Source organism: Gastrolobium bilobum, unplaced genomic scaffold, assembly GCF_033153095.1.
Source record: "Gastrolobium bilobum isolate Gb01-03AN ecotype WA unplaced genomic scaffold, APGP_CSIRO_Gbil_v1 utg1421, whole genome shotgun sequence".
NCBI classification, from domain to species: Eukaryota; Viridiplantae; Streptophyta; class Magnoliopsida; order Fabales; family Fabaceae; genus Gastrolobium; species Gastrolobium bilobum.
The window spans coordinates 188,203-207,639 of record NW_026897280.1 but is presented as its reverse complement, the minus strand read 5'-3'; the positions used below and the strand labels follow the sequence as shown (position 1 = coordinate 207,639).

Here is a 19,437-nt window from a genome sequence, read left to right as displayed (position 1 = left end):
TCACATCAATACGACAAAACTAACCCAAGTTATGCCCAAAATACAAAACTTGTTTCTGTCTTGCTGCATAATTTTGCTATTATCTTCCAGACAACCTTTCATATTGAAGATTATGGATTTTGATCTTGTGTTCTTCATATAAGTTGTAGATCTCTCTTTTATCTTTCCAACGAGACTAAGATCGCATCAATCCGAAAAGTATAACTCAAGTTATGCCAAAATACGTCTTGTTATTAGGGGAGGATTCGAATCCTTCACAAAGAGATTCGAATCCCTTGTTCCTAGAAGCAAGGATTCGAATCCCTTACGAAATGATTCGAATCCTTACTGTCCAGAATGCACATAATGACTATAAATGGCTAGTTTTCAATGGAAACAATATATATGCATTCCCAATAGCTCTAAAACATTTAAGGCATCATTTTTACACATCTTAAGCATGTTTCGAGAGTCTCTACACTATCATTTGCATATTCTTTCGTATCTTTCAAAGATCAAACATATTTGAACTCATATTATGAAAATCCATATACCCATAGTGCTTCAAGTTGTATATCCACACTTTGAGAGTGTATATTTATTTTCAAACACTTCCTCCTTTGTATTCTTGAGTTGAGAAGGTTGTGAGACCCATTGTATTTGAGAGGTACCAAAATACCTAAGTAAATTTGGAGTGAAAGGCATTCAAGAGCCCAAAGTCTTGGAAGGTTATAGAGGTTTGTCAAGCACCTGAGAAGCTTGACGAATAGTGAAAGAATTGATCGATCGACTTTAGTCTGGACGTAGGTCACAAGTGGTAGTGACCGAACCAGGATATATTGAGTTTGGATTTTTTTAAACCCTCTCTCTTTATTTCTAGCACTTTAATTGCTTCTTTTATAACTTGTATGTGCTAGCATAGGCTTTATAATTATGATATATTATATGTTATGGATTGTTTGAATGTATTGATTAACTTTTCATATATTAAAGTTTACTTGAAATGATAACTTAAAAACTCGAAAGGGGAATTTTGCGAAAATTTTGTAATACTCAATTCACCTTCTTCTTGAGTATGGAAGCCACATTCCCAACAATATAGTCATATTTATTGTCCATTTAACACTTTTTTTATCTTAGTCGATTTAATCAAGTTTAAGCACTATTTAGTACCTATTTGCCGGGTCTTCTTTTTAACTTATTTTTTCCTTAAAAGATTAAGCATAGCCAACATATTTCTTTAAAAACTATTATCATAAAAGAGTTTTTTTTCTTCTTGTAATGAATAAAAAATGAAAAAGCTAGAAGCTTAATTTTTTCGGAGTCCTTATATTTATATTTCAATTATATCCTTATTCTCTAAATTTCTATTAACAAATTTTACCGTCTACCTTGATGACAAATCATTTCATCTTCTTATCTCCTCCAAAACACTAAGAATCCAAGAGAGTGTTTTTCCCAAAAGGAGATTTTGCACGCTAGGTTGTAGTTAATTCATCTCAAGTTAGTATGTCAGGTCATAATTTGTATTAAATAAAAAAAAATAAGTAGAGGGTTCAAAACCTCATATACGCCAAAGAATACAAGTTTAACCAGTGTTATGAAACCCGACCTGACCTGAAATCCAGAAAATCAGTAATCGGATTGGCCATGCATCAGACCCGGTCAAAACCTGGCCAAACCAGCCCAAAATCGGTGAACCGGTAGGGTTATGCATTTTTATAATTAAAAAAATCAAAATTATTTCATCTTGTTAGAAAAAATGTAGAACTCATTTTAAATTTTTTTGTAATTGTATTTGTAGTAGTATACTCTTCTACAATGACCTCAAATTTCAGCTTTCAATACTGAAACAATTTGTGAAACAATAAATTAAGAGAATGTGACATATGTCATTTCAATGTAGATGAATTTAAAAAATATGAGTTCACAACATCTGGCCTTTTGAATGTCATTGAGAGGTATGCTTATGGAGATTCTAAGTTGTAATTTAAATTGACATAGTAATAGTGTGCATTTTAATTTATATGTATTTTATGAACTTATAAAAGTGTGATTGGGTAATTTTTGAGCTTATGTAGTAAACCTTGTTTAACTCATTTTAGATATAAGAATATAATTAAATTTATATGTTCATATTTATACCCACCAGTCTGACCAGTTATCCAATACCCCGGTCGGGTCGGGTTTAATAACACTGGGTTTTACATTTTTCGCATAATAGCGGTTGACAACAAAATCTAATAAAGGATAATAATTATTTTTTTATGCCATGCATGTTCTTACTAATTATAAGTTTTTTGAGTAAAATTCTTTTTGGATGAAGCTCTCTCGTAATAACAATTTTTTTTCATTATCGAATCTATTTTCTTCTTTAAAATCTATTTTTTTTTATCATATTAATGCTTATCTAAATAATAGAGGTTTCTAATATTTTTTATTATAATTTTAATTAGAAACATAGCTTATCGAAGTTAATTTAACATTAACTTATCTTTAAACTTTTTGTGTGTGGTAAGCTTTAGCTAGATCTTTAAAATAACTTTCAAGTTAAAAAGTTTATATAATCACAAAAATCTTTTGATTTATTTTTTAACCTCTTTTTTTTTTGAGTAATCTCAAGGGTATCCTCCGGCCGTAATCGAAGATTAATCTCCATCGAGCATTGTCCTTCTAGGAGCGGCTTTCCCAAATTCTTTTTTTTTAATTCTTAGAGCTCGAACGGGAGACCTCTAGTTAAGAAATTTGATTTTTAAGTACTTCTTTAACTTAAACTTAAAAGTAACTTCCAAATTTTAAAAAAATTGAATCAAGCAAGCTCTTAGTATTGAAATAAACTTTCCCAATACCATTTTCTTCTATTTGTAGAATTTAAACCCTCTAATTATAAAGAACAATCTCTTACCACTTCAATTAGTGATAATGAAATGACAAATTATATAGGATCTAAAAAATCAACAAATAGATCAAGTGTGATGTGAATTTTTATATTTAAAAAGACTAAGCTAAAGTTATCTTTCTTTCCCTTTCACTAATCTTACCCCTTTAGTTTCTTAAAATTATTTTGTCATCACTCGTTAAAGAATACAAAATGTCACTATATGGGTTCATCATAATTACAAGTTATCTAGAGTTTTTCACACGAGAGATTGGAGAAGCTAGAAAACGAGGACGTTTTGACCATGTTATTGGAACAAAGTAATTGCACGCGCGCGTAGTCATTTCTCATCGGCATCGCCATGTTCAAAGTCTACATAGCAGTATCTATCTAATCTACCTCTTACCAGACCCTCCCCCAGTTCTTTAGATCTCTTTCTCTGCTTTCACTTTTCCATAATTCTGTTCTGTTTGTGGGTCTTTTTCTTCTCTTCTCTGACTCTATCAATGGCCACCGGAGTTAACAGAAAAGTTTCTGCTGCATCAGCCAGGGCTCATACAAGGAGGGCAAAGAAAAACAACTCTTTTCAGCTCCCTTCAGGTGGGTCTTCACTTTTCCACTCTCTTTTCATCTTTCTTCATCAAAGTTTCGTTTTTTACATCGTTTTAATCGCATGTCTAGTTATATAATTTTCTGGGTCATGCTGCAACTTTAGAATTGAGGTTATAATCCCCACCCATTTTTGTTTAGTTTTATTAAATGAGAACCAAAGAAACTTGGGGAACTTTTCCCTGAGTTTTTTTATTTTATTTTATATATTTATTTTAATTAGGATGAAGAGTTGTCTAGTAGTGTAGTATAAGACAGATACATGTGTTTTTGTTTGGACTCATAAAATGAACTGTCTTGTATGTTTCAATTCAAGAGTAATGGGAATGGCTTGCACAATCACCATATGTTGGTTAGGAATTATGATATCCCTCTCCCCTTATCTTTATGGCAATTATTATTTGTAGCCTTGTAGGTAGAGTTATCACCTTTTATCTTGTTTGTGTTTTTTCTTCTTTAGAAAGAGATTTATTTATTTATTTATAAGTAAGCAAAAGTTTAGGAGAGGGGAGGTATCCCATTTCAAGACAAAGTACGTGATGGAACCCAATTTTATTTACTGTAAATTGAAGGAAACAGTAATGGAGACAAGCTCTTTACAAACACTAATTGCAAAATAATACACCAAAAGACCCCTAGCTCACCCTTAGAACCAAAACACCTAGGCTCTAAGAGTTCCCCGAGTCCACAATATTCACTCAATTCGTGCATACCCCACTCCACCCATTCCCCCTCCTTTTATCCTATACTCTGAGAATATTCTAGAAAAATCCCCTAACTAACTAACTCTTTTCAGGCCCATCAGTATGCCACAAGTCTCAGAGAGCGCTTATGATGGTATTTACAAATCACCTGCCAAGGGGGATTGATGGTTGAAGGAATCAAACCTAAGCCTTTTAAGTGAATTGCTTTGATCCTTACTAGCTGAGCAACCCCTGTTGGCTTTAATAAGAGATTTATAACTAATCCTTCCTGTGTTGGAGAATACCGTAATTATTAATTTGCATTTTGATGTTTTTATGTTTTACTTATGGACTGCAAGTTGTTATTTATGATTTAACATTATATTGATCTGTTTTTCAATTTGGCATTACAATCCCTCAGGAATACTTAGAACGACACTAGCAGTGGTGTTTATTGGGCTTCTAGCATGGGCTTATCAGGTTATTCAACCTCCTCCACCCAAGATATGTGGCGATCCTGATGGACTGCCTATAACAGCAGCAAGAGTCAAACTAAGAGATGGAAGGCATTTGGCATACAAAGAGCATGGTGTCCCTAGAGATGCAGCCAAGCATAAAATCATCTATGTCCATGGTTTTGATAGTTGCAGGCATGACGCTGTGTTTGCCGAAACCCTATCACCTGTAATTATTTATATTACATTTTTCTTGCTTTCATAGCATTCTCTGATATCTTTTTAGTTTTTATAATTTATATTTAAGGTGTGTCTTTCCAGGATGTTGTTGAGGACTTGGGGGTCTACGTTGTATCTTTTGACAGACCTGGTTATGGGGAAAGTGATCCTGATCCAAATCATACATTAAAGAGCATAGCCCTAGATATAGAAGAGCTTGCTGATAAGCTGGGATTGGGATCAAAATTCTATGTAATTGGTTTCTCCATGGGTGGAGAGGTTGTTTGGAACTGCCTTAAATACATACCTCACAGGTATGATTTATTCAGATTATTTATAGTTTTGTTGACACAATTTACAAAAATAAATAAATCATTAATATTTCTTTTTGCATTATTTGCTCTTTTGTTATGTATGCATCTGCATGCTTGCCTATGCATGTTAGCGGTGTGACACAGTTGTTAACCCCTCTTTGTATCTCTCAGTAATAAATTTTTTTCAATGCTAACAGACTGGCAAGTGCAGTGCTCTTAGCTCCAGTTGTCAACTACTGGTGGCCCGGTCTTCCTGCAAACTTGACTAACGAAGCCTATTTTCAACAAAAACTACAAGATCAATGGGCATTACGTGTTGCTCACTACACACCTTGGCTAACATATTGGTGGAACACTCAAAGATGGTTCCCACCATTGAGTATAATCGCTCATAGTCCAGATATCCTTTCGCGTCAAGACAAAGAGATTTTGTCTAAGAGGTCTGATAGAATGAGTTATGTGGTAAGTATCCAGCCTTTGGGTGGTTACAAAATGGTGAATTTTTTTTCTGAATGCAATACAGTAAAAGGCATTATCTGTGAATGATTAGCTGATAATTTGTATTGGTAAAATTAATAAAATTTGATTTTGAAATTTGATGGTTATTGTTTTGCCAAAGATCAGAACTCACCAACTGCACAAATTCAGTTTGAGGAATATATTCTCTTGGAGTTTGACCATAAAAAAAGTGTTTTTCAGCTTTTTTAACTGTTTAATGCTGTGAGTGGGTGTTTGCATTTTCTGAGGTTGGTCGTGAACAATTCTCACCAACTATTCTTGTGTTTCTGAACTCTTGGTACTCACACTATATCTTGTTGTTTTTGATGTTAGACTAATAAAAAAAAACAAAAAATTCAGTCATAACTATTGAAATTAATATCTACAATAGTTTGTATTTAGTTGTGAATATTAAAATACATTATACACAGAATAGACTGGAGTATTTAAACAATAATCATTAATGCATTTTGTTGGTATCAATATCGGAGTAGATGCAACAATTGTAGGCAAAGATTAGACTTCTTGATAATGCCTGTTTCATAAGTATTTGTTTTGGACCATTTTATTCATTCATGGACAATTGTGGCAAAGAATGCCTGAAAATTCATTGCTAAAGATTTATAAAATTTTAAGTTTGTGTCTTAGTTTTTGACTTAAGGAAGATAGGGCTATTAGCCTTGTACTGTAGTTTAAGGCATGTTTTAATCAATAAAAATTTATATATGATGGAAACTCGTCCTGCTTCCATGGGGAGCACGGAATATGGACTATGGAGTGTTGTTGAAACTTGAAATTTGTTTATAACATCTTCCAATTTAAAGCAGAATCAATGGTTGCATGACAAATATCTTGTGAAGCAAATTTCTATCCGATAAGCAAAATGTTTATGCTCGAGGCCTTTGATGCATTGCTCCTGTCAGTTATTCATTCTCTTTATTTAGAAAAATATTAGAGCACTGCTGTGACTTGGTTAGCTCGGCATAGCAAGTAAATGATTCTTCTTGGTGTTATTGTCTAGTATTTATCAATTTTATCTCCTCATCCCAGGGATAACTGCTTGAGGCTTATTGTTTTCACGAATATTAGTATTAAGGTTTGTTTTGCGAATTGTGATGGATCTTTAAGTAATAAATTGAATTTTAAAGGCTCTATTGGAATGAGGGTTGTGGAAATTCTAAATTTTTATGCATGTTATATTCTTTGTGAAGCACAACACAATGGCCATTCGATTCGACTCATATAACTTACCCCACCTAAAGAGAAAAGGCTTTTGTTGTTGTATATTCTTGTTGAAGCAAGACAGTTTGGTACTTGTGCACACTAATTGATTTGATAATGCTTGGTTAGCATGTCGTTTTGGTAATTGAATTTAAAGTGATCTGACACATGCAAAAGCAGCTCTTCACTTCTATAAGCACCCTTCTAGTAAGGATATCTTACAAATTTCATCCACTAATAAAGAAACAGTTTTTATGAGAACTGGATTCATTTGAGAATTGGTTGATTAATTGAACCATCTGATTTCTGATTAGCCTCATTTTATTAGAGAGTGCGTAAAATTACGAAGTTGTTTTGTCTTCAACTAAATATTTTCTCTCATGATATCTAATAACATGTCTTGTTTCAGTTGGAATATTGTATTGTCATGGAACTCTTTTTGGTCTTCAGGTCCCTAAAACATCAATTTCTTACCTCAATTCTCAGTAGAGATTTATTATTATTGTTTATTTTATGTGACTTCCACAGGCACAGGTCAGACAGCAAGGTGATTATGAAACTGTCCACCGTGACTTAATTGTTGGATTTGGAAACTGGGAATATGATCCTATGGATCTTGAAAACCCTTTTCCAACTAATGAAGGTTCTGTCCATCTTTGGCAAGGAGATGAAGATTTGTTGGTTCCTGTTACACTGCAAAGATACATTGCGCAAAACCTTCCATGGATTCACTATCATGAACTTCAAGGTGCTGGTCACTTGTTCCCTCATGCTGTTGGTATGAGCGATATTATTATTAAGTCACTTTTACATGTGAAGTAGGCTTCTATGTTGGTCACTGGCTATCTCAGGTCAGCTTTGGCATGTAATATCTCTGTTTTGGAGAATTCAAACTGTTGGTGGAGGATTGTTTATCCTGACAGTGTTTGATTTTACTCTCCAGCTTTGGTTATCTAAATAGAAATTTTGATTGACTTAAGGAGCTATTTATTCTTCTTGATATGGTTATTTTGATTTTCTAAAAATGCCGTTGTTGTTCCTTTATGTAGTTATTGTGTAAACAATACTTGAACTATTTGGTCGACTAAATCACATTCCAACCATTTTTAAATTTTGATTTTTTTTTTATTCTTTAGACTTTTTGGTTGAGGGCGAGCTTATAAGCTATGAAGTACCGACACTTCAAAAATCCTGACATGTCGTGTCTGACACTCTCTGACACTCCGACACTCTCCGAGCGTTATAGAATTCAAAAAAAGGTTTAAAGGTTGCGTTGCGTTGAGTTTTTAGTTCCAACTATTAGATTCGTTGGATTTCGATTACCATTTTATTTAGTTTAATATAAATATTTGGGATATCTTATGTTTCTTTACAAAATTGATGAATATTATAAGTTTAGTTTCATTTTTTTGTTAACTCATTGAATACTAAATATAATATACACTATATAAATTAAAAATATTATTTAATATCAAAGCGTGTCCTAACGCGTTGAAATCTAACATTTTTTAGAATTAACGTGTCAGAGTGTTGTGTCGTATTGTGTCACGTGTCAGTATCGGTGCTACATAGCTTATAAGGTTGCTCCTGTGAAACCAGAAGGGAAGCCTTGTACACTGAGATTTGTTTTTAGGTTCAAGGGCTCTCAAGAAATTGAAAGCAAATGCAAAGTTATAGAGAGAAGGGAGATAAAGGGTGATCAAATGCTTTACAAAATAGTGTTTGGAGAGCAGCTTTTATTATGGGTTCGATAGTTCTTAGATTGAATTGGATAAAAAAAATAAATTAATTGCCCTTTTGGCCGGATGAGTTTGTCATAAAAGTTTTCATGAGTTTAGCTACTGCCATTTTAGCAATTTTGTGTATAGTTCATGAAAAAAAGATTGTATAGATAGCAACACTTCGTTTTAGCTGGAGTGAAACCATGCAAGCCCGGGTGTTGACTTATCTTTTATTCTCAGAAGAAATGTTCACAACTATACAATTCTTATCAACGTGTTTAGATTATCAAAATGCCCCTATCCAAAATCCTGTGGTGTATATCTAAACATTAATAAATATGATGGAGGAAGAGAAAAAAAAATTTTTTTTTGAAGGAAACACTAAAATAACAAGTGATACGTTAAGAATATAATGATCTGAATCAAACTGCCATGCAAAGCAAATATGGTAGAACATTTTATTGTCAATAAGCAGTCCCTTGTACCCTTTTTTTAAATGTTATTCAACTCACACCGGTAGTTGATCTAGTTAAAGTATTGAGTTAATAGGTCATTGGTCTAATTAGTGAATTATTGGTTGAACCGGTTGTACTATATCTATATATTAATGTATAATGAATATAATAATAGTTGTACCTTCACAAGAAAATTGCTTTGATGTAGTAGTTAAGCTTACATTCCCTCCTCCAAAAGGTGCATGTTTGACTCCCTTAGCTTGCAAAGTCACATGTAAAGTCAAACATATTGTCATCCATCCGCGGTAAATTTGTAGTATTCGGAAGAAATGAATGTGCGTATAAATTGTGTGTAGCAGGACAATGACATTTTGGAGCGTTGAATATGCATATATTTTTTTACGTGTTGAACATGTGCTGGTTGGTTGGACTCATATAGCTTTGGTTTTTCTCTCTGTGTAATCAAAACCTTGTCCTCCACTTGCCAACAAAAGGTAGGGGGGGAATGGTGGTTCTCATAAATTTATAGATTATGATTCTGAAGCTTAATCATGTCATGTGTTTGCTTTGGCAGTGCAGCTTATAATGTCTTTCACTTGCTTTCTGAATTCTCCCTCTCACATCCTTTCCCCTTTTCTTAATTGGCAAAGCCTAATGATTAACATCATCTCTTGTAAAACGCCTTGATGACTTTTTAAAGTAGTGGGAATAAAAAAAATAGTTTGCCGCACATTAGGTTCCCACGCAGATCTATTCATTGTCATCAATCATCATCATCTGCTTAACATTGAACACAACCTCCAAAGCATCATCACCTCAATCTTAATTATCTTGTTTTCTTTCTTTTTTAATAAATATCATTAAGGGGAGAGGGGAAGTGATTATTTGATGCTTCACAGTTTCAGAGAAAAGTTAATGTAACAAAGTTGCGTTCCGTTCTTCACTTATATAATGATGTAGTTGTACTATTACAGTGACACACACAGAGACATATGCAAACACTAAAAGTGGGTTAAAAACTCTTGAAAACAAAGAAAGAATGAAGAAAAAAACCCCAAGATATGAGTCAAACTCTGAAAGATAATGGACAACAGGACTACCTTAATTAAGTGATCTACCTTGCTGTTTTGGGATCAAATTTTTTTCTCATGGTTCCAATCTGCTTAGAACTAAGTCCAAAAGCCTTCTCTAAAAGCTCCTCATCAATCCCTGAACCGAATACAGCAGAAGGTATCTTCTGGATGCCAGGGTTTTGGCTATTGAAACTTCCAAATAGTGTGACAGGTTCATCACCAACATTCATCAGGAAATGCACTAGACCTCTTGGAAACACCATGATCTCTCCTTGTTCTAGTATCCTAGCAAACACCCTATTGCTAGAATCCACAAAACCTGAATACACTTTTCCTTGTATCACATGAACTAGTTCAGTGGCTCTTGGGTGAAAATGTGGTGGATTGATGCCCCCCACTTCAATATCTGCTCTTGCAAAGGACATGCCTAGTGTGTTGAGGCCAGGAAAATTGGTAGGACTTGCAGCTATCACAGCTAGGCCTGTGTCTGAGAAGTTCCCTGCAACTTTCATACCATGAAAGACAAAGTCATCAATGGTAGCCTCAGAGGAATTCTTGCATGGGAGAATGGTTACCATGCCGTGAGTTGTTCTGATGGAACCAAATCTTGGGTTTGGTATGCAAAAGTCTTGAACTGGATCAGGGTCAGAGGCCAATGTTATTGCAACATTGAGGGAGAAAATTGCACACAAAAGCCAAAGGGTCTTTATTAAAAACATTTTTCTCTTGTCTTGAATAATGGGTGTGAGTTAAGCTGGCTTATATAGAAATGAAATCAGATATGTGATATACTTTTCAGAAGCTCTATTATAAGATCAAAATGAACCACACTATGGTCTTGAAATGATTACATGGTATAAGATGCAAAAGCTTTATTACAGGATCTAAGGCACATATTCTGCAATTAATGGTTCTAAAACATAATTCTAGTAAATAGGGTCCTACTAATAGTCAAACTTTTATTATAAGGACATTGTTTGCTTTATTATAAGTAAGTTACTTTAGATAATTTTGTTTAATGTTTATCGAAATGACATTGTTTTGAAGCAGAAATCACCGTGTATTTATAATTTTAATTTATTTCAGAGTAATAATAATGTTTATCATTTTAATTTTTAAATTTTTTAATCTTAAAATAACGTCATTTTAGTGATTATTAGACAAAATTGTCTAAAAGTCACGTAGATACTTTTTTGCCTTATTATAATATACAAACTTTATATATATTAATTAACAGTGATTAAATCATAAGCTATTCCACGCGTTGTATAAAGCGGTGCTGACAAAAACCATGATTAAATTGATTAATTAAGAATATGTGTTTGATTTAACAAGGAAATATAAACACACTTGGTGCACCACCACTAGCACAAAGGTGTGGTGATGTTGGTTCATTAGTAAAACCATTCATTTCATATGCTCATGCATGCCATGTATTGATCGATTGGATGGTGATGTTCTCATTGCTTTGCTTGTCTGTGAAGGAAGGCATGCGATCGAGTTGGCAAATTCAGAATGATGAATTTTAATCCACGCATTGGTGACGTGATTATTTGTCAGCAATAGCAGAGGTGGTCGTGGTCCTGTTGGAATAGTGAGATTCACCCTAGAGTTTTTTTTTTTTTTTTTTTTTTTTGCGTAAAATGATTCACCCTAAAGTTAAAAGGTTTTATTAGTTTCCTTCCACGTAATATGGGTATCTTATGTTGTAGAGAGAAAATAGGTGGATCCCACCACTATAAGAAAAAAGAAAAAAAAAAGGAAAAAATAGGATGCGAAAATCAAAGTGATAGAACATGAGAGAAGTTATCTTATGTGAAAGGAGAGTAATATTTTCCAAAGTTAAATTGCAGAAAATGAGGGAATTTTTTAATATGTTGGAGGATTATCAAATTTTTTGGTAAAAAAAATGGGGTTTGCATTCATCATGCGAATAAATCTTTGGTACTACTGTTGTACCTAGATTCAGTGCATCTCATAAATGAGAACCTTACATATCAGATGAGAGAAAAAAAAATTGACAGAAAAAAAAATATTTTAGCTGACATGTAATATTTTCATTGGTCGGATGCACTGAATCTTTGGTACAACAGTAGTACCAAAGATTTATTCTCATCATGCAATATGACACAAAAAAATTTTCTACTCACACAACATTTTGTGGGGCCCGCACTTTTTGAAGCAAAAAAAAAAGCTAAGGCACGCAAAACGAATCTCTATAACATTACACAATCACTTTTCCTACAACATAACTCTTATAAAACCCAAAAAAAATTCTCTTAAACCCTTCTATTTTCTTATATTTCTCTCTTAATCCCCTTTTATTTTTCACTTTTGACAGGAAGCACCATGCTCCCTGTAAGAACCTGCACCGTTAATTAAGGAATTTAATTAATAAATTATGAGAAAATAAGAAATGATTTCATAATTGACCCTAATAATTATTATGAGGCTTTAATAATTATAGTAAGTGAGTAATGATGCTGAAAGTCGCTTTTCGGAAGAAAAGTGCAGATACCGGTTCTGCTAGTTGGTATAAATGTGTACCGAAAAAGTATCCTGGAAAATTATAATAAGTGCTTGATAATTACTAGAATGATATGTAGGACTTGTAAAACGAGTTTCAAGTCCAAATAATGAGAACTGGTGCTAGAAACCGGTACTGGCTTGGAAAAGCGCGTACCGGAAAGGTGCTCATAAAAATATAATAAAAATATGATAATTCTTAGAAAATTATGTAGTTTCAGATTCCAAAGTTTGGGATTAAAATGCTAAGCGTAGCAATTAAAGTTAATATTGTGTGTTAATTGGGTAAGTGGCTATAAATACTCTAATCATTGGGCACAAAACCCTAGATCAGATTTACTACGTGCCTCCATTTTCTGAAACACCTCCAGCCACCCTTTGCCACCTTCTCCTCCTTTGTGGTGAGCCAAGGAGCTTCCTTTCTCCTTGGTTTCTTCTCCTAAACACTTGTGTTGAGTGAGAGTGGTCTTCGGGAGTGTGTTGGTGGCATTTTTCTGAGTTGAGGGTGCTGACCTTGGTGGGTGGAGCTGCTGTTTTGGGTTGTTTGTGGGGGTTGGAGTCTTGTTCTTGGCTTGTGAGGCTCCAAGTGGTCATCCTTGTGAAGAAAGGAACCACCTTGTTGTGTATTTTCTGCACTCTTCCAAGTCAGAGTTTGAGAGCTGGTTGTGAGCTCCAAGAGCAACCCTTTGCCTCTGTTTTGAGCCTTGGTGAGTTGTATCTACCTTGAGCTTGTGTTTTAATGGGTTAAAGGTGTGATCTTTGCATGTTTAATGGGTTAATCATGTAACCAACTGGGGTGTGGACCTTAATCAGTATAAAGATACATGCTTTAACGTAATTAAGTGTTAAAAATGGAACCTTGGAAGGATATCTTCACGAAATGCATTTTCTGCATTCTGTCGTGAAATATCCGGATATGTGCCCGAGGAATATCCGGATATGTGATATCCGGATATGGGTTTTGAGTATCCGGATATTAGATATCCGGATATGGGATTCTGGATATCCAGATATTGCATATCCGGATATGTCCAGTGAGATATCCGGATATTAGATATCCGGATATGGTCCCGAGGAATATCCGGATATTCTGAGATTTTGTGGAGCAGTAGCTGTGTTGTGTGCATAGTAGGCTATTGGGGGTTTGTGGACCCCAGTTTGATGAAGTTGAACTTCTGTATGTATTGGACTAAGTCAGAATCGTTGTGATTAAGGACTTATGGCTTGGTATGGAGCCTTAAGACGTAAAACGTAAGGAAAGGCGTTGTCTTTAAGTTATATGCTTGTGGTGCATTATTATTGATATAGTATTGCTCCATAACAGATTGTGAATCTGCTGTGTTTGGACTTTGAGCTGTGGACTCTTGGCTTTGGGAGTTAGCTTGCAAGGTAAGCTTTCGTGTCCTCGGTTTAGCAATGTTGTGGTTCCACCATGTCCCATGGGGGTATGGTTGTATGCATGCTGTGTTACATGCTTTGAATATTTGAAATGTTGTTGAGCTTTATGTGTAATGGCTTTTAATATGCATGTGTTGTTTCATCTTGACGGTAAACCTGAGTATGTGGCGTCATACGAGATGGTGATCCGAGGTGAATGCAAGTAGCGTCTTGCACTAGTGTGGGTATTTAGCGTATGTAAATCCTGCATTTCTCTGGCCAGTAGAATAGAATTGACACACATGGCATGATTATCTGCTGCATTGCACTATTTTAGAACTGATGATGATATCTGCTTTTAAACTTATATTGCACATGTAAGTGAGCTTGGGGTGGAAGATCCTTGAGGACCCCTTGTCTTACTGAGATTTCTTGTTTAGAGATCTCACCCCACGTTTGGGGAATGCTTATTTCAGGTTCCAGTAGTTTGGTGACTGATGCCTCTGGCGGCAGGAGGCCAGAGCTTAGTTGATGATATTATGCTGTTTGCTGCCATGACTGGATATGGATGTTGTTTATGTTTTCCGCTATTTATGTCTATGTTGTTGTTAAGACTGATGTTGGGCGTGTTGCCTTATTTGAGTGAGCATGTCGATTGTCCATGACACTTTATGTTAGTGCTTTTGATTTGGAGTTGTATAAACTGTTAGATGGTCCGGTCTACGTTGTTGTAGTTCCGTGACTAGAGCCACACTTTATTTATCTATGTTAAGAGGTATTTTCAGATAGCTGTTTTGTTGCAATTACATACAGGCGATGTTTTATTAATTGATTAATAAGCAAGTTGGTAATGATAATGACATCATAATTGAAAAGAAAAAGATATTCCGCATTTTTAATTAAGCGCTGCTTAATACGATAGTATGATAACATTACCGGATATATACGGGGTGTTACACTCCCGGACCACGAAAGAAACGCTTGAAAATGAGATACATCCACACAAGCATTGTTGTCAAAAACTAGTGTAAAAACGTAAAAATTTACGTTTTTACATTTTTACTAGAGTGGTGCGTGGTAAAACGCAAGTAAAAATGGTCCTTGATAAAAACTGGTAAAAACGCCGTGTAAAAACGGTCAAAACGGTAAAAACGTTACGTTTTTACCGTTTTGACCGTTTTTACTTAAAACGATATTTTTTTAAAATAAAGATTTACAAAAAAAGAAATTAAAAAAAAAACCCAATTTTCGTTTTCCTCAAATCACATGCACATATCTTCATATCTTTTTGTTTGGTTATATGTCTTTTATAATTATGTCTTATAAAACTGCAATTCTATTATAAGTTATGCTATGAGAATTATTTTGTGTTTTTGAATCATTGTGTGCATTGAAAGAAGTGAAATTATATCCTGATGAGCGATGATCCAAAATTGCAGAGTGTATGAAGCAGTTAGAACAGATTGGTTATCCATTACTTGTTAGTTATCACTGTTTACAATTTTGATATTTGGTTATCAAAAATAATTTTCCTTTTTAGATAGATAAGTGGCTCAACACACATCTTTATTATGTGATATTTTTTTTACATATATATATATATATATAATTTTATATCTTGATCTTAAGTAGTATAATGTAGAAACTTTACGTTTCGTGTCGTTTTTACGTTTTACGTTTCTACCACTCATTTCCGTTTCTACGTAAAAACTCGAGTTTGACAACATTGCACACAAGTATAAAATACTTTTACAAACTTCAGTTGACGCATGAGAGCTGAGCAGATAGTGTGGTGAAAGCATGTGTTTAATCATCCTCAATACCATATTTGGGAGAGTGGTTTAAAATCTTATTCATGGACCAACCCTGAAAAATATTACCTCTCGTAAATGATACTTGTGGTTTATAAAAAAAATACTTTTACAAATTATTTTTTTGGTTAATCTCGTAAAAGTATTTTATTTTATTTTTTTAATCTCCAAAAAAATAAAATACTTTTATGTGATTAACCAATTTGTTTTTACAATTATTAGGATTTGCTTCTCAAAAATGTTTTTTTTAATAGAAGTGATTAGAAATGAAATATTATTTCGTAAGATTTGATTTATTTTTTTGTTTTTAAAAAATCAATTAGTTGCCCAAAAATACAGATTAAAAATATTTATTAAATTTGATAGCTTATTTTATCTATTTTTTTCATGTCTACCTTACATATCATTCTTCAATACCGTTAAATCAGAATATCACGAGGAGAGAAAAATAATAAAGATTAGTTGAGATTCTGATCTAACGGTATTGAATAATGATAGGTAAGTAGACATAAAAAAAAGTATGGTAGAATATGTTATTAGTATTAAATACACATTATTTATTAAAAAAATTATTTACATATTATCTTTATGTATAAAAATAAGTTGTATTATTAAATATATTTATATTTTTTCTCAAAAATATTTCCTAAGGATATAAACAAAAAAAAAAGTTTTTTTTTTCTTTCTAAAAACAATAAAAGCAAAATCGTTGTTATGCACAACCTTAGACATGCGAGAATAACAATCTTGTTTGTGTATTTGCCCGCTGCTCGTCAACATCAATGTCCATTTGATTTTGACCAAAAATGAAACAAACATGCCATATTTCATTGTCAATGTTGGTGTCTCCTTCAAAATGTTATGATTAATTTTTAAAGTTATGGAACGCATTTTTAACGTCTCAATTTTTAAAATAAAAATAAAAATACCAAATGCTTCCAAAGGGGAAAAAAGAGAGGACATAAAGGGGTAATTTTTGAAAAGAAAATGCATTAAAGTGTATATATGATTAATTTGATTTGAGTATTTCACTCTAATTAGCCTCCTAGATGCACAAAAAAATGCGTAAGTAGATTTCTCTTTTATTTTTATTTTTATTTATTAAGTATTATTATTATTTTGAAGGGAGCGTGAGCAGAAGTCTGCTTCCACAAATACGTAGCATGTCTACATGCTTAGTTGGGGGTGAAATTTGGGACCACAAAATGATTGGGCAGTGGGCTTGGGCTCATCAGTGAAAGTCCAGCCCATAATCTTCCAGATTGGGAATAGCTCTTGCCAGAATCTCAGGTTTCTGGAAGCACGTTTTCATGCGTTGGTGCGCAGGGTATATTGCCATGCCCATGCATGTGCATCTTTCCACCAAAGCAAGTGATTCTTGGGTGGATTAGAATAACGGTATGGATTTGACGTGAAATTTATGTGGGTTTCATCATATCTAATGTTATCTCTGTTTCAGTGGGGAAATAGAAAATAAAAAAAATAAAAAAAATCTGAAAGAAAACTTACTTTAGTTTTTTTATATTATAAAAGGAGAGAACGTTGAAAATAAATTACCACACATTGCACAAAATATTTCTATCCTACTCTATTTCATTCTTCCCTTATTTTTAATATATTTAAACAAGCATATCCGAAATTGGTCAAGCTTGCACCTTTTTTTTTGTTACCGTGTATCATTATTATTATTTTTGGTAAACAGTGTATATTATTTTAATCTAATATAAAAATCTCATATAATATTATTATGTAAAATAGGTTTCTTGTAGTAGTGAATTTAATTTTTTTAGTTTCTTATCACTCATAAAATTATCTTATGTATTTTTAGTATAATTAACAATTATCTTATTGCTGATATTTTAATTCCATACATCGCACGTGTGTTAATTTAGTTTTGTATAAGAATTTGCTCAATTTTTATATTAATTAGTACCCACAATATGTAAGAGAATAATGTTACAAATTGAGAAATATTTTTTTGATAAAATTCCGGTAAAATTCAAAGATAGTTATTGAACGAAATATTTATGGCACAGAAGTACAAAGGTTATGTAAACTCTCAACAAATTAAATTACTTCTTTGCGTTCTCGGTGTCACGGCAAGAGATATAAATTACTTATCACCTTCATATCAATATATGTAGTACAGATATCTTTGCAGGGCTTAATTAAGATATAATATTAACGATTGAAGTTTGATTTTCTACTAAGAATTTTTTTTCCCTTTCTTATTTAAGAGTTTTCATTTTTTATTATTTTTTAAAAAAAACCACTTATGTTTACATTTTTACAATGTAAAATGCAGTAAACGAGAAAATGCGAAACAAGTCAATAGCCCAAGAAAATTGCCCGGGCAAAAGAAAAAGATTCATGGATCACAACTACCAAGGTATTGTTGTTCACACAGAATATAAATCCTTTTCGTGATTTGTCGTTGGATCAGATACCTTACAATTAAGTGTTTAGAAAATCTTTTTGAGAGAAAATAAAATTTTTAGAGATGGCAAGCTAAGAGTATACGTGTTGATCTCAAAGCAATGACTGCACCAAAACGAGGCTACATAGATGACACCTGTCCTTTACGTGGCAAGTGATGCATTCAAGCTCGGGAATTTGGTCTATGATTTTTTGCTCTCTGTATACGACAATCTGTTTGTGGCATTTGACAACATTTTTTTTTTTATTGTTTAATAAGGCCAATGTTTTGTGGGGTCACTGTCAAGCCGTAATAGATGATATAAAGCAGTGGTCACTAGTTTGCAGGGCTCTCGTTATACTTATATAAACGCTCTGGAGAGTTTGTATTTCAAGTTTCAACACACAAAGTGTGTAAGTGTTGTCATTGCTAACACTCAAACCAAAAGTCTCTTTCTCTTCTTCACCCCTCTTCTTACCCTAAAATTGTTCTCAGGTACTGAAGGAACGTGTTCCGCTTCATCAATAACTCGCATTTGAGCTTAACATAAGAGTTTCCAGGTATCTATCTTTCTCTACACTTTGTTATTGTGTAATGTAATCATACATGCCAATCCTGCGGTTTCCATCTTGGTTTCTTCTATCTATTGGGTTGGATATGAGACAATAAATTCAAGAACAATTTGATAGTGGCTGCCCTTTTTTTATTAGAGTACTTGCTTTGTTACAAGCAGTGAATCGAAACACTGGTAAAGCCTTTTTTTTTTTTTAACGGGAGTGATTTTTTTTTTACTTGGTTTGTTATCCCTTAATCTCGTCTTTCTTTAAGTTTTTCTTTTTTTTTTATACTTAAGTTATTTTTTACAAAATGTTTTGTAATATTCATATGAATTTGTTCTCATTTCTATACTCAGAGAGAGTTTATGAAAAAATAAATGTTTCATAACTCAACTTTATTTTTATATCTAAATTGAGTATTTAATAAATATTTTTTAATAAATATTATATATTTAATGTTATAATATAACTTTATCAAATTTATTTTTAACTATTTTTATTTTGATGAAAAAAATATTTCTTATATACCCCGAGTGTTTTCCCAATACTTTTGGAAATGTTATTATGTATACCCTAATTGTTTTTCAAATGGTAAACTATTCTTATCTGTTGATATCCAACTCCTACCCTCAAAATATCACTTAA

The 19,437-nt window shown here is 33.1% G+C and overlaps 2 protein-coding genes across 2 annotated transcripts; one reads left to right on the top strand and one right to left on the bottom strand.

Annotated features, from left to right (window-relative positions):
• Positions 1-3,177: 3,177 nt before the first annotated feature.
• LOC133305702 (uncharacterized) lies at positions 3,178-7,951 on the top strand. The gene is made up of 5 exons (XM_061505942.1): positions 3,178-3,457; positions 4,571-4,833; positions 4,926-5,137; positions 5,335-5,599; positions 7,385-7,951. The coding sequence occupies exons 1-5, from the start codon at positions 3,364-3,366 to the stop codon at positions 7,676-7,678; spliced, it is 1,128 nt and encodes a 375-aa protein (XP_061361926.1). The 5' UTR covers positions 3,178-3,363; the 3' UTR covers positions 7,679-7,951.
• Positions 7,952-10,146: 2,195 nt separating this feature from the next.
• Positions 10,147-10,828, bottom strand: LOC133305714 (germin-like protein subfamily 3 member 2). The gene has a single exon (XM_061505955.1). The coding sequence runs from the start codon at positions 10,822-10,824 to the stop codon at positions 10,147-10,149; it is 678 nt and encodes a 225-aa protein (XP_061361939.1). The 5' UTR covers positions 10,825-10,828.
• Positions 10,829-19,437: the final 8,609 nt, after the last annotated feature.